General features: G+C 50.9%; 1 protein-coding gene across 4 annotated transcripts in view; it reads right to left on the reverse strand.

The window, feature by feature from the left end:
- Sipa1l2 (signal-induced proliferation-associated 1 like 2) overlaps positions 1-13,038 on the reverse strand; it is a 155,971-nt gene that overhangs the window by 54,080 nt on the left and 88,853 nt on the right. For all 4 annotated transcript variants that reach the window (XM_087594953.1, XM_087594952.1, NM_001434585.1 and 1 more), the window contains 4 exon segments: positions 11,628-11,761; positions 9,777-9,965; positions 5,159-5,333; positions 3,963-4,066 (listed from right to left, as the gene is read on the reverse strand). In XM_087594953.1, coding sequence (XP_087451079.1) covers positions 3,963-4,066; positions 5,159-5,333; positions 9,777-9,965; positions 11,628-11,761 — 602 coding nt within the window.

Raw genomic sequence — 13,038 nt, forward strand, 5'->3', positions numbered from 1 at the left:
GACACACAGCAGGACCTGTCCTGAACACCACTCGCTCAGAGCTGCCAGCCTACAGGACTTCTTAGAGTGCCCCTGGGACAGCGCTAAGAGAAGCTGGAATAACCTTGTTTTACATGAGTGAAGTATGTCTGTGTCTGACTTGTCAATTGCTCGTTCTGTACCAGCAGAGAGCCACAGGATGGCAGGATCATGGTGGTGTCACTTCCGCATCCCATCACCAGCCTTACATCTGTAAACACTCGTCTTTCCACACCTGCTCAGACACTGAAGGGCAGACAGGCCTCATGCCTGCCTACAGGCAATCTAGAGTGGACCAGAGATTGTCTCACTGCTGACTGGTTCTAATAAAGACCTGATGGCCAATAGCTGGGCAGGAAGGAGGGGGCAGAACTTCCAGGCAGAGGGGACAAAAGTAGAGGAGGGAGATTAAGAGCTCAAACTTGGAGGGAAGAACCAGACCAAAGCGCAGCAGAGAAAGGGATGCAGCCAGCCATGTGTGGGTTGCAGGCAGGAGACTGCCCAAGCAAAAGGCCTTACTTTAAACCAGGATAGAAGCCTCCATGTTATTACTTATACTGCGGTGGGTGGTCTGAGAATGCCCCACTGTGAGAACCCGAGGCTGTGTGCGAGGGCTCTACATCACCTGCCTTCAGAACAACCGTGGTGCACTGTGTCCCCTGGCACTCAGACAACCTCTGAGCATGTGGCAAGACCCCAGCTCAAAGCACCAACCAATCAAGGGAGGCAGGCCGCCTCTGTATCTAGCAAGACCTTTATGTCCAAAGGCAACATTCTGCTCCCTACAGAAGCACAAAAGCGAGCTGGCACTTCTTGCCTCCTATCAACAAGAGTTCCACAACCTTGACTTATGGCTCGTTCATCAGTGACTCACCGTCTCCTACGGTCACATTGCTGCACAAACCGGGTGAGCAATGGCACTTTACAATGAAGATGAAGACAGAGACTAAAGTAGGGTCAGCCTAGCCCTCAGTTTCCACAGCAAACCTCCAGCTGTGGCATTCCTACCCAGGGAGGGGGAGGACGCTAAGCACAGAGCCACCTCTGCACTTTGTCCTGGCAGTGACAGCTGAGGGAACATAGGCCTAGGTGTGACCTGCTCAGGTAGTGCTGGAACCAGCCAGGCTGTTCTACCAACGCACAGTTCTCATCAGCTGAAGCAACCAGGATCCAGAGGTACAAAACACCCTTTACAGGAGGGCTTGCCGACAGTCTCAACAGCCCAGGCCTAGCCCAAGCCTTACAGCCTGTAAGCCTGCTATGAGCCTAATACCGAAACCCATAGGACCCGGTTAATCCTCAGGTAATTCATGGGCTTGATGCCCCTTCCAGTCAGGGCCACACATGCACTAAGAAGAAAAGGTTATGGTATTCTAGGCTCCACACTGTCTCCTCTTTTATGAGGCCACTCTGAAGAAAGGGTGTCTCAGCCAAGGTGAAGTCTGAAGTTACCTTGTGGGATTCTGGGTGACGACATTACATGACCACTGAGCTGTGGTCTGCTCAGAGAAGGAACACACAGGAAAAACAGCCACTGTGAGCTTATCCTGTGTAGAGACATGGGGGCCAGGAACATCTGTAATCCCTGGGGCAGGTTAAGGCTTCCTCTGTGGGACGGGGCGCAGGCCTGCTGAAGATTCCCAGGTTTTTTACCGCCTCAACAAGCAGTTCCTGGATTGATTTATTACAGGAACAAACACATGAAAACGGATCCTCTGAGGACGAGTCTGGGCCAGTTAGCAAGGTACGAACGCGCTGGGGCTAATGAGACCAAGTGAACAGGCAGGGCCGGGGCTCCCGCTGGGCTGAGTCTATGGCAGTCACCAAGGGTTTGGCGGGCCCTTCGGACTTTTCTGCTCTTGGTATTATGTTTGTGGGCATCATTTGTGGATTAAGAGGACCCATGATACAATTTTAATCCTCATGCCCAAGGTCGGAGAGCACCACTGTTTAGCTACAGAGCATCTCGACGGCACATGCAGTCAGGACTATTAAATGTCAGGCTGAAGAAAAGTCTCCAAGGTCACTAATGCACCCAGGCCTCACCTTTACACAGCACATCTTCAGGAATGGGAACAAAGCCGACATGCAAATCTAGCCACCTAAGAATAGCTGTGATCCACATCTATGGGATCATAAAATGGTATCAACAAAACCCGGGCACACTGCACATGACACTGTTTTAGGGGCTCACAGCCAGAACTGGTAGTGAAAGCTAGGGATCCCAGGAATCTAGGAAGGTGAAGGGGAAGAACAAAAGTATACTAGAAAGTACTGTGGTAGCTCAGGAAGATCAAGGGACTGAGCCTGAGAGAGAACATTCAGCTGGTGAGCACCAAGAAGGGCGGGCAGTGAAGTTGCAGCACCCATGCCTCCCGTGCTCCCCAGTGGTCTTCCCAGCTCAAGGACCTTTGGGGCTTAGAAGTAGCGAGAGGAGAACAGGAAGTTGGTTTCTTCTTTAGGAAAAGTGTAAGTTTTGACTCAATGTATGCATTTCACACGTGTTTAAGAACTTAGAAAACTCAGGGCTGGGGAGACAGCTGCTCTCCCAGATATCTACCTGGGCTGGGTTCCCAGCACCCTCACGGTGGCTCACAACCATCTGCAACATCACCCCCAGCAAACACCCATACACACTGCTGGTCTGAATAAAAGTGGCCCTCAAAGGCCCATGGGGAGTGGCACTACTATGCGGTGTGGCCTTGTTGGAGGAAGCGTATCACTGTGAGGGCAGGCCTTGAGGTCTCAGATGCTCAGTATAGGCCCAGTGTGCCAATGTTTTCCTGCTCCCTGCAGATCCTGATGTGGAATCTCAGCTCCCTCCCCAGCACCAAGCCTGCCTGCATGCCGCCATGCTCCCTGCCATGATGATGGGCTGAACCTCTAAACCTGTAAGGCAGCCCCAGTTAAATGTTGTCCTTATAAGAGTTGCCTTGGTCATGGTGTCTGTTCACAGCAATAAGACCCTAACTAAGACACATGTAAAATAAATAAGTCTAAAAAATTAAAATAACATAAGAAAGGAAGTGAGATCATCCTCTGCTGTTAATCACGTTTGTTCTTCGGATGCATCACGGTCAGGCCACACCGTGCTCTCTGTGCTTCTGCCTGCACAGGGAGGCAGGTGCAGTATCCAGAATGTGAGCACCAAGCTCAGAAACAAATGTGTCTCGTTCTACCTTTACTCTAATACACACAGCCCGAAAGACAGACAGCCATGACCTCCCGAGGAGCCTCCAGACTCGGGCAGGGCTCGTCCTTCAGTCTTCAGCTCATCTTGGACAGAGCCCAGATTCTAGAGGTCCTGGGGTAGAGGTGCTGCCCCATGGGACCTCCTTAAGTCCCCAAACTCTCAAGCTCCTGGAGCAGCCACGCCATTGCCAGTATTTGTTGTCATTTCTACAGCTTGGTTAGAAAGCTCAACTCATCTTACAGGAAGAAAACAGCCTGCTAATCACTTTGTGAGGTTTTAGGCATCGTTAAGCTTTCAACACTTAAGTGTGTGGGAGGGACGGCCAGCACGGAAGAACCCTCTCCACACAAATGGTCAACACACGTCACTAAAACACTGAACTAAAACCCGGGTGAGGAACAGCAGCAACACCAGCTCCAGCCTGCACTGCACCGCAATGACCATTTTCTATGAATACATTATTTACCCATGTGTAGAAACCTGTCTGGTCAACTTGGTTGTTCTCAACATTAGCATGGTTGACATGGGGTTCTCTTAAAGAATATGTGTAGCCAGATTCTCAGTTTCCTGATCAATGAAAAATGCAATAACATAGCCACGAAGGCTCCATCAGCTTACCAGGAGCAGCCTAGGACTTATAAGCTGAGTCTCACTCTCACCCAGGGTCTGCACAGTATACATGGGAAGCCAGAGGGACATGCTGGTGGACATGGAGGGTGGGGGATACCGTGATGCACACAGGAGCCCTTACCTGCTGCCTGTTGTTCGGCATATATGGAAGCAGTGTCGACACATGGAACATGAGTTCGAAGTCTTTATATGTGGTGTAGAGGGAGTGAGTCCCCGTGGAATCCGCTGAAGACAAAGTAATTATAAAGCTAGTTAGGCGAGCACAGAATCAGGGCTCTTCCACTCGGACAGTGGTTGCTGCACAAGGCCCAGTGTCTGTAAACCTGGACATAATGCCTCAGGCACTCTCTGCTCAGCTCTGGCAGCTCTTACTTGGAGCTGCCCCACCCCCACTTTCCTGTCAACTTTCTACTGAGCATGCTGTCACAGACTCAGGGACCCATGAGGGGAGACTGGTCTCTTTCTGTCTGTCCTTCCTGCATGAACACACAGGTTAAGATGCTAATGTGAGGCTGGGGAGATGGGTCAGTCAGTAAGGTGCTTGTCAAGTGTGGGCACCTGAGTTAGAATGGCAGCACCCATGAAAAACTCATTGAGGCAGTGAATGGCTGTGTGATGGTGTGGAGACAGACAAGGAGGTTGCTGGAGGCCAGTGTAGCCTCGTCAGTGAGCTCCAGGTTCAGAGAAGGACCCTGTTTAAAAAGTCAAGCGGATGGACTGGTGACAGATACCACCACACAAGCCAGACAACCCTGGGACCCTCACAAACCAGCAGGGCATCAGCCTGATGCACCCATAACATTTCTGTGGAGACGGAACTGGCCCATACACACGGCCAGACAGCCTGGGAGATTTCATGCAGCAATGGGAACCAGGTGCCCTTCCTCAGCAACGTGGAGAAGGGAACAGACTGCTCAGACTGTCCTATGACCTCCACAGGCCCCTCACGCTGTATGTGTGCTCAGAGTCATACATGAGGAGTAAAGAGTAAAAGGCACACGGTGGAGAACGACCCAGGAGTCTACTGACATGATCTCCACATGAACATGCAAGTACCCACCATAATGTACACAGACATGTATGTACACACGCACACACCACACACAGATGTTTAAAACAGGAAGTGGCGGCATCTGAACTTGACTACAAAGCTAGTCATCGGTTGTTTTAAATGTATATAAATATACGGACGTGTATATACAGCAGCACACAGGCTACTCATAGACACATGCATATAAACACATGCTCACACAAACACACAGGCCATTTGCACACGCATGTGCACACACAGGAGCGTGCACTTGCACACGTGCTTACTCTTATTGTCCAGCTGGGCACGGTACTTGCTGAAGCCCTTCAGCCGCACTCGCTGGCCGAGGAGGTCCAGGAACTCCTCGAAGGCCGGCCCTGCTGTCTCGTTGTTGTACATTTCCTCTTCCGTGCTCTGCCCGGCTTTGCAGTACAGGATCCCGATTTTGTGCTGGAAGCTCAGCTGAGATGAGAGGAGACATGATGAGCTTGGCAGGGACCGCAGACCTGCTTGCTTCTAGCCAGGTCAAAGCCGTGGACGCCTGGGATCCAGCTCCCAGGACAGAATGCTGGGAAACATCCCAAAGCCAACTCTAGGAGGGAAAGCCCCGAGGAGCAGCGTCTGTGGCCCGAGTCACGTGGGAATCGAGGGAGAGTGGGCAGCCCTGTTGAGACATGAAGCTAAAGTGCAACTGCACAAGCACCTCGTCTACCACACCGCACAGCGTAACTAGGATTCGCTTCCAACTTCAAACAGGGGAAGGCCAAGGACTTAGAACATTTTTTTTTTTCTCTGCCTCGCCTGTCTTTCTGTTCTGTAATTTATTTGAACATTCAAGGAAAAATGTTGGCTCAAAGGAGGGAAATCAAATCAAATTAAGGTCGAGTAAGAAAAGAATTCCTTCGAGGACTGCAATACGTGTTTGTGCATAGAAAATGTTTTGTTTCCATCAAAGTAAGTTTGGCTGTACAATTATAGTCATTTCTCACATTTTTGACTATTTTGAAAAGAAAACATTGGCTGTAGACACGATTCTCAGACAGAGCTGGAGCAGCAACTTAACAGCTCCTGCCACAATTCTACCTCAGAGTCAATACCGTGTTGAGGTGGAGGCCACAGATTTCCTCCAAAACCAGAAAAAGACTAGCTACAGTTTCAGCAATTGATTATTTTTCCCAAAGACCTACTTCTCAGTCCTGCCGGCCAGAGGCCTTGAGCATCCTAGCAGCAGCCGAGCCTGAGAGGCTGACAGGCCATAAACGTCACTGACTCCCTGAAGATGCAGATCCGTAACTCGTTGGACTTCAGGACTGAGATGGGAAACTCAGCCTCTAATAGAACCCACAGTGGAGCCCAGCAGTAAAGCAAGACAGAGGGACCGGCAGTTCTTGGAGCAAGAACACAGTCTTATTTTACCCATGGTGAGAGAGTGCCGGCTGAAGTCTCCCCATCTCTTTGATGGTTGCCTGCCGTCCGTCCGACAGAATCATTTTTCTCTGCTGACAGATACTAGGGTGAGTGGGGAGTGTGAGGCCACAAAGCTCCTTCCTCATCACAAAGATGGCGGTGATGGCTCTGGCCTTGGTGGGCTGAGGAAGACTGTGTGTTATGGGCTTATTCTTTGCTGTGCTCAAAAAGGAAAAAAATTCCCCTCAAAAGAAAAAAAAAATCACCTAATTTAAAAACGCGTTGTTGTCTCTTTATGAACTGGGCCAGTTGGGCCTAAGTTGCTTGGGAGATGGTTTATGACCTTCAGTGCTTTGGGGACACTGAGGGAGTTGACTGAAGTGAGAGGAGTTGACACCAAAGTGCCACAACATGGGCTTTGCACAGTGGGCAATCCTTACATCCTGACTTGTCCATTACCACACAGTCTGCAGTGTTCACTATCAAACACCGAGTCAGGGGCCATGCCCCTGTGTTCTGAGGTGTGGTTCAGGCTGGCTGAACAGAGCCTCCATGGGTCTGCATGCATTTCCTGACCCCCCCACACCTGGCAGACTTCTGGAACCCTTGGTTCTGAGATCCTGGGAGGCTCCCAGCTCAATACTGTGCAGACTCTCTCTGCCAGCCAGGCGCCCAAACCCCACACTGTCTAGATCCAAACCGAGAATGGGGTGGAGTTTCCAACACTAGGCCTGCGTCATGGGCACCACGACCTTCGGGAAATGATGACAGTCAGAATTTAGACCTTGCAAATACAGGGAGATGCACAACGTGACCAGGGACAGGCTGCACCCTGGTTGTCACCACCATACCTCCATCGCTCACTTGCTCTCCAGGGAGTTGCCAGTAACACGGATCATTAGGGAGAAATGGGTGCAGGGATGCAGAGCCACTGGCAACAATGTGACCATATCTGGGAAGTGACTTACTGTCACTTGGACTCTTAGAAAACTAAAACATAGTCACTGCCTTTGACAAGCAAACATTCTGACTCCCTTCTTCCCAGACCGCTCTTCCAGCCCTCACCTGCTGAGCCCGGGCTGATCTCAGCACTTACCTCAAACTCCAAACCAACCTAACCCACCCAAGAGAAACCGCAGGCAGGGGTGTGAGGGAAATAGCAGAGCCAGGGCCTGAGAGCCGGGGCACACTCACTGGGGTCTGGGAGCCGGGGCACACTCACTGGGGCCTGAGAGCCGGGGCACAGTCACTGGGGTCTGGGAGCTGGGGCACACTCACTGGGGTCTAGGAGCTGGGGCACACTCAAACACTAGATTGTCAGTTTCTTGTGGCTCAGGGCTGTGAGTAGGATACACACAGAGACAACAGGGGACTCAGCCACATCTATTCCTCTTGGGTCAGGATCAAGGCTGGCCACTCTGTCCCTACACCAGAAGCTTTAGGTAGTGATTTGAATAAGAATGGCCTCCATGGGTTCATAGATTTGAATGCTGAGTCAGCAGGGGGCGGTACTAGTGAGAAGGGTTAGAGGTGAGGTAAGCCTTGTTAGGGGAAGTGTGTCACTGGGGTGGGCTCTGAAGTCTCAAAAGCCCACAGTAAGCCAACATCCCCCACCCCTCTGCTCATGAATCAAGAGGTAGGACACTCAGCTCCTCCAGCATCATGTGTCCCTGCATGCCACCACACTTCCTGACAGAATAATGGGATATCTGTAAGCAAGTCCACAGTTAAATGCTTTCTTTTATAGGAGTTGCCTTGGTCACAGTGTCTCTTCACAGCAACAGAACAGTGACCAGGACAGCTTGTCATTATCCACAAAAAGATATAAACACAAGTGAAGGAAGCAGGAAAGAAAGGCTATGAACTTCCTTGAAATCCAGCTGCTCAGAGTGCAGCGGCTCAGCCCCGACTCAGCCCCACAGCTCACTCAGTTGGTGATGTGCACCTGAGGCCTGGGGAAAGCAAATGTGATGTCTACCTATGTGTCTGGGCCACGTGGCCAAGAGGGGAGGAGCAGCCAGCCTTCAGGACAGACTTTGTCACAGATGCTCTACTGAGGTGTATGTCTGGAGACATCACAAAAGACCCACCTATGAATTCCCTGTGTGTGAACTAGAGCAGTCTCTAGGAAAAGGGAAAGAAGAAATGGTGTAAGGAGTACTTGTTGCCCATACAGAGGGCCACACTTCAAGTCCCAGCACCCAGATGACAGCTCAGAATCACTGCTGACTCCAGCTTTAGAGAACTGATCCTCTTCAGGGCTCATACATACACAGGAAAACACCCACAGCACAGGGAAAGGCTGCAGAAGGGCTCCGCGGCCATGAGCACCTGCTGTTCTTCGAGAATCTGAACTCTAGCGTCCATGTGGGGTGACTCACAGTTCAGCTACAGGGTATTGGATGCACTTTTCTCCACAGGCAGCACATACATGTGGCAAGTGCACACACACACACGTGCACACACACACATACACACTGGCATTCTAGAAGCTGGGGGGTTAATTTATGGAAACACATTTCAAAGCCCTCATGGCCCCACATCATAATTTCTTTTCAGCTCTCCACAGCGTTCTGGCTCCTTGCTTGAAACATCTTACCAAAATCCAACAACCAAATGAACAAGCTCAAGTCTCCACACTGTGTCCTGAAGGGAAATATGGCCAAGAGCCAGTCACAGGAGACCAGTAGGGCTACAGACCCCGAGACAGAGGAGCCACAGTGAGGTTAATTACTACTTAAATATGTGAACTCCTTCTTGTGTAGGCACCAGTGGTGTCCAGTTAGAAGGGCGGAGTCAATTGGGTGGTGCCAAACTGCATCTCCTTCAGGGGTAAAAAGTTCTCCACAGCTATTGCCCAAGAGCCCTTTATTTTCATGACACAGGAGAACTGTCAGAGCTGAAAGGTCAGCTGATGCCTAGGTCAACATGTCATCACAGAATAAAGCCACGTCAGCCAGGAGAGAAAGCAAGGAAACAACTGGAGTCTGCCTCCTTGACTGGCTCCTGGACATACAACTCTCAGACAGCATCCCCCGAGGCTCACAATGACAGGCAGAACTTCTTTCTGGACCTTCCTGGCTTATGGCTTCATGAATCACCTGCCTCACCGTGAGAACATGGCAGGCTATAGCTGTCATGCGGTCTGTTCCCACAAAGCAAAACCACATGGGTTAGGGGAAAATGCAGCCTCTGTGGAATTGGCTACAGTGGTCTATGGGGCCTCACACTTTACATGGAGGCATTTATTATAAATGGTTTCAAAGGAAGGAACATGAGAATTTAGTGTGACAGCTCATGTTTATAATTCTGGCTACCTGGGAGACTGAGGCAGGGGGATTTCAAGTTCAAGACCAGCCAAAGACACAGTAAGTACTTGTCTGGGGGCGGGGTCACACAAATGGAAAATTCCATTTTCAATCGTACAGTCCAGGTTTGCATGAGCTTTCTGGCCACACGCTGTACGCACCCCTTGTTCTGGCCACACGCTGTACGTACCCCTTGTTCATCCAACTTAAGCAGCTGCTCTGGGACTTTGGGGGAGTTGGCTGCTTGCCGCAGACACGGGATACTCAACTCCGGGATAACGTATTCCAGCACTTCCTTGAGGGGCAGGCCCCGGGCAGTGCCATGCCGGGCTGTGGAGGGGACGGCATCTTCTAGGATTGCTCCTCTCAGAGTTGTGAGCTGTGGCAAATGAGACTCTGGTTAGGATCTGTGCTGGTCATTCACAAGGGGACTGACAGTATATCAAATGGAAACAAGGCTCTCCCTCTGAAAACATCAAATAAACATGCCTTTTATCAACGACATCCCTGTAGCGGGATGGGAAGACATCGGGACGGCTGAGACAACCAGGTGAGAACCTATGAAAGGAGCCAGGGCCTCACCAGACAACTGAAGCTCTGAAGCCCCTGGGAAGGCTACTGAGGAGGGGCACAGGCTGAAGCCCCAGCACATCTTCCTCCTTCCATCTGTGCACTTCTGTTTCCACTCCTTCCCATGTCTTCTATTGAAGACTGAACACATACTGAACACTCTTGGCTGCATGTGGGTGGGTGGCTGAGAGGAGGACCACTGAACCCAGTCTTGTGCTTTGCTCTATACCTTGGAAACCTGACGCAGTGTTCTGGGTGAGAATATAGGCTCATATATTTGAATGCTGGTCCCTGGTTGATGGAACTGTTTGGGAAGGATTAGGAGGTGTGGCCTTGTTAGCCTGGAGACAGGCTTTGAGGTTTCAAAAGCCCAAGCCTTTCGGTTAGCCCCGTCTCTACCTCCTGCTTATAGATGTGAGCTCTTAACGATGGTTCCAGTGCCATGCCTGCCTGCTGCCTGTTCCTCCCATGACGATCATGGACTCTAACCCTTGGTAACCATGAGCCCCAATAAATGTTTTCTTTTATATTGCCTTGGTCATGGTATCTTCACAGAAATAGAAAAGTAAGGAAGATGTCTGGGCCACCATTCCAGGATGTCATGATAGGGAAAGCCACCTCCCTGTGGTCCAAGAGATCTTATTGCTTGACCTTGGGAACTGAATGTCATCCCAGAGGCACATGGCACACATACTAGCCCTTCTGTCAATAGGTGGAAGGACAGTGACTAGCATGAAAGCCACCATGACAGTTGGCCACATCAATTATTTAAATTCCTAACTTTAGTCTGCACAGGTCTGACTGCACAGCTGCCACTCAGGGCAGGGCTTAGCTCACATGGACATAGTCAGCGTCAGGTTATCAGCATCAGCACCCAGTCAGTCTGGCTCAGCAGACATCTGCAAATACCAGCTGGGACACAGTGTCACCATGCTTACACAAGCAAAGGAAAGTAGACTCTTTTTCTGTCTGACCTGAAGTGGTCAGCTGGCACACTGTGGAAGATATGCCAATCAGGCCCCACTCCAATTATGTGGGCCAAAGGACCAAGACCTGCTGTGCAGGGGACCCTGATTCCTTAGGGTGGTTGATGTCTGATGTTTAGAAGCACTATGTGTCTAAAGACCTCAGTTTTTACTCAGTATGAGGCCCATGGGGCACAGCAAGCTGTTCTCCATGATGTGGGCTGGACAAACATGTGGTTTTAAACTCATTTCTAACTTCGGACGGGAACTGTGTAGACCACATCTGTTTTCCTGTCTCAGCCCCAGAACTGCCCACCTTCACCAGGCCACCCTACTATGCAGCATGGTGAGCTGTGGTCACCTGAGGGCCAGGACAGGCTTCCGAGTGGTTACTTAGGATGAAACCACACAGCCGCCTCTCTGTGTCCTGGCCATCAAGATGAGGCTTTCTAATTCATAAGTGTGGCAATGGCGGGGAGAGCTGGACGCCAACAGCAGCTTCCTACCTCACTTGTCCTGAAGGCCACCCTGTAGTTGAACTGCGACCCTTCTTTCTCCCTGGGATCTTCCACCTTCTCCCTCCGGATGCTGACCGCCACAGGGCCGAGATTTTCATCTATTCCGAAGTAATTCTGGTGCTCTGCGATTCAAAAGAGCAGATTAGGGAGAGAGCAGTGCTGGGGCAGCAGTTCATATAGTGGATCCAAGAGCAGTGCCACAGGCTACACCATGATCCTTCCCACAGCTGGCCCTAGACCAGCTTCCCTAGCTTGTGTCACCTCCTGGGTTACCCGGCTCCCCGTCTGCTTTCCTGCTCTGCTCTGCTCTGCTCTGCTTTGCTCTGCGTGTCACCGTGTGCTGAGGCTCCCACGTCAGGGCTGTTGCTCTGTAGATGGCACCATTGGGAACATCCTCACACTGGGGGGGGGGGGGGTCTGCACTGCTCCGTTCCATATGGAAGGTGGCCTTCTCACACTGAATGAGACGCCTGAGGTTACCCAATGAGCCATTCAGACTAGCCAGAGTAAGCTTAGCTATCAGTGGAGTGGCAAAGGTCACCATGTCATTAAACTGTCCCTGGTGTCTAAGGAGAAATTTAGAGACAGGAAACACATGATAGTTCCTGGGCTGTGAAGGTCACTGCTCCTACAAATCCAGTAACTCCCTCCATCAAGCTGTCAGTTCATCTTTCCTTTCCCATAAATCCCTGATCCTTGAAAAAACACCCAAGTCACATAACCCCATGGCCGGGAGGGACCTTGGGGTGTCCCATCTACCAGGCAGAGGACATTACAGGACATACTTCCTAATGGACAGTCACCAGCCTGCATGCCTCTGTGTAACAGCCACATGGCAGGGGACACGTAGCAGCGTGGACATGGGGCACATTCAAGGACGCAATCCCCATTCACAATGCAACCCTCCTCCCAGTGATGGCTACTCCCTGTGCGATGGACAACTCTCTGGACCACAGAACAGCAAAGAGTCACTCACTATGTCTCCCTGTAGCATCCATATTGATGTTTCTTCAGAAATAGCCCAACTCACCACACACAGCTGAGGCAGTCGGGCTTTGCCAAACACAGGAACAATTACCATATACCCACTGACACAGTAAGGGGCACGCCTATCGTTAGCAGCCCCATCAGACAGTGATTCACACAGAATCCAGCGGGGAGGGGGTAGATGAGACCCCAGGAACTGTTCATCCATGCTCTGTGACCCACAGCCTGGTCACTTCTCCAGGGGTAATATCCTTCAACCATGATGTTTTTCCCCACCCTTACAAAAAAACACCACATTTATCCCCTCCCCTCTGAATGCTACCTTCTAGGTTTTAGCTATTTTTGCTCAACTCTCAGCTTTTGAGTTTGGGAAGCCTGCAGCTCTGCAAGGGTCCTAGCTGTGGTTTTGTGC

This window comes from Rattus norvegicus, chromosome 19 (assembly GCF_021556685.1).
Source record: "Rattus norvegicus strain SHRSP/BbbUtx chromosome 19, alternate assembly SHRSP_T2T, whole genome shotgun sequence".
In the NCBI taxonomy this organism is placed as follows: Eukaryota; Metazoa; Chordata; class Mammalia; order Rodentia; family Muridae; genus Rattus; species Rattus norvegicus.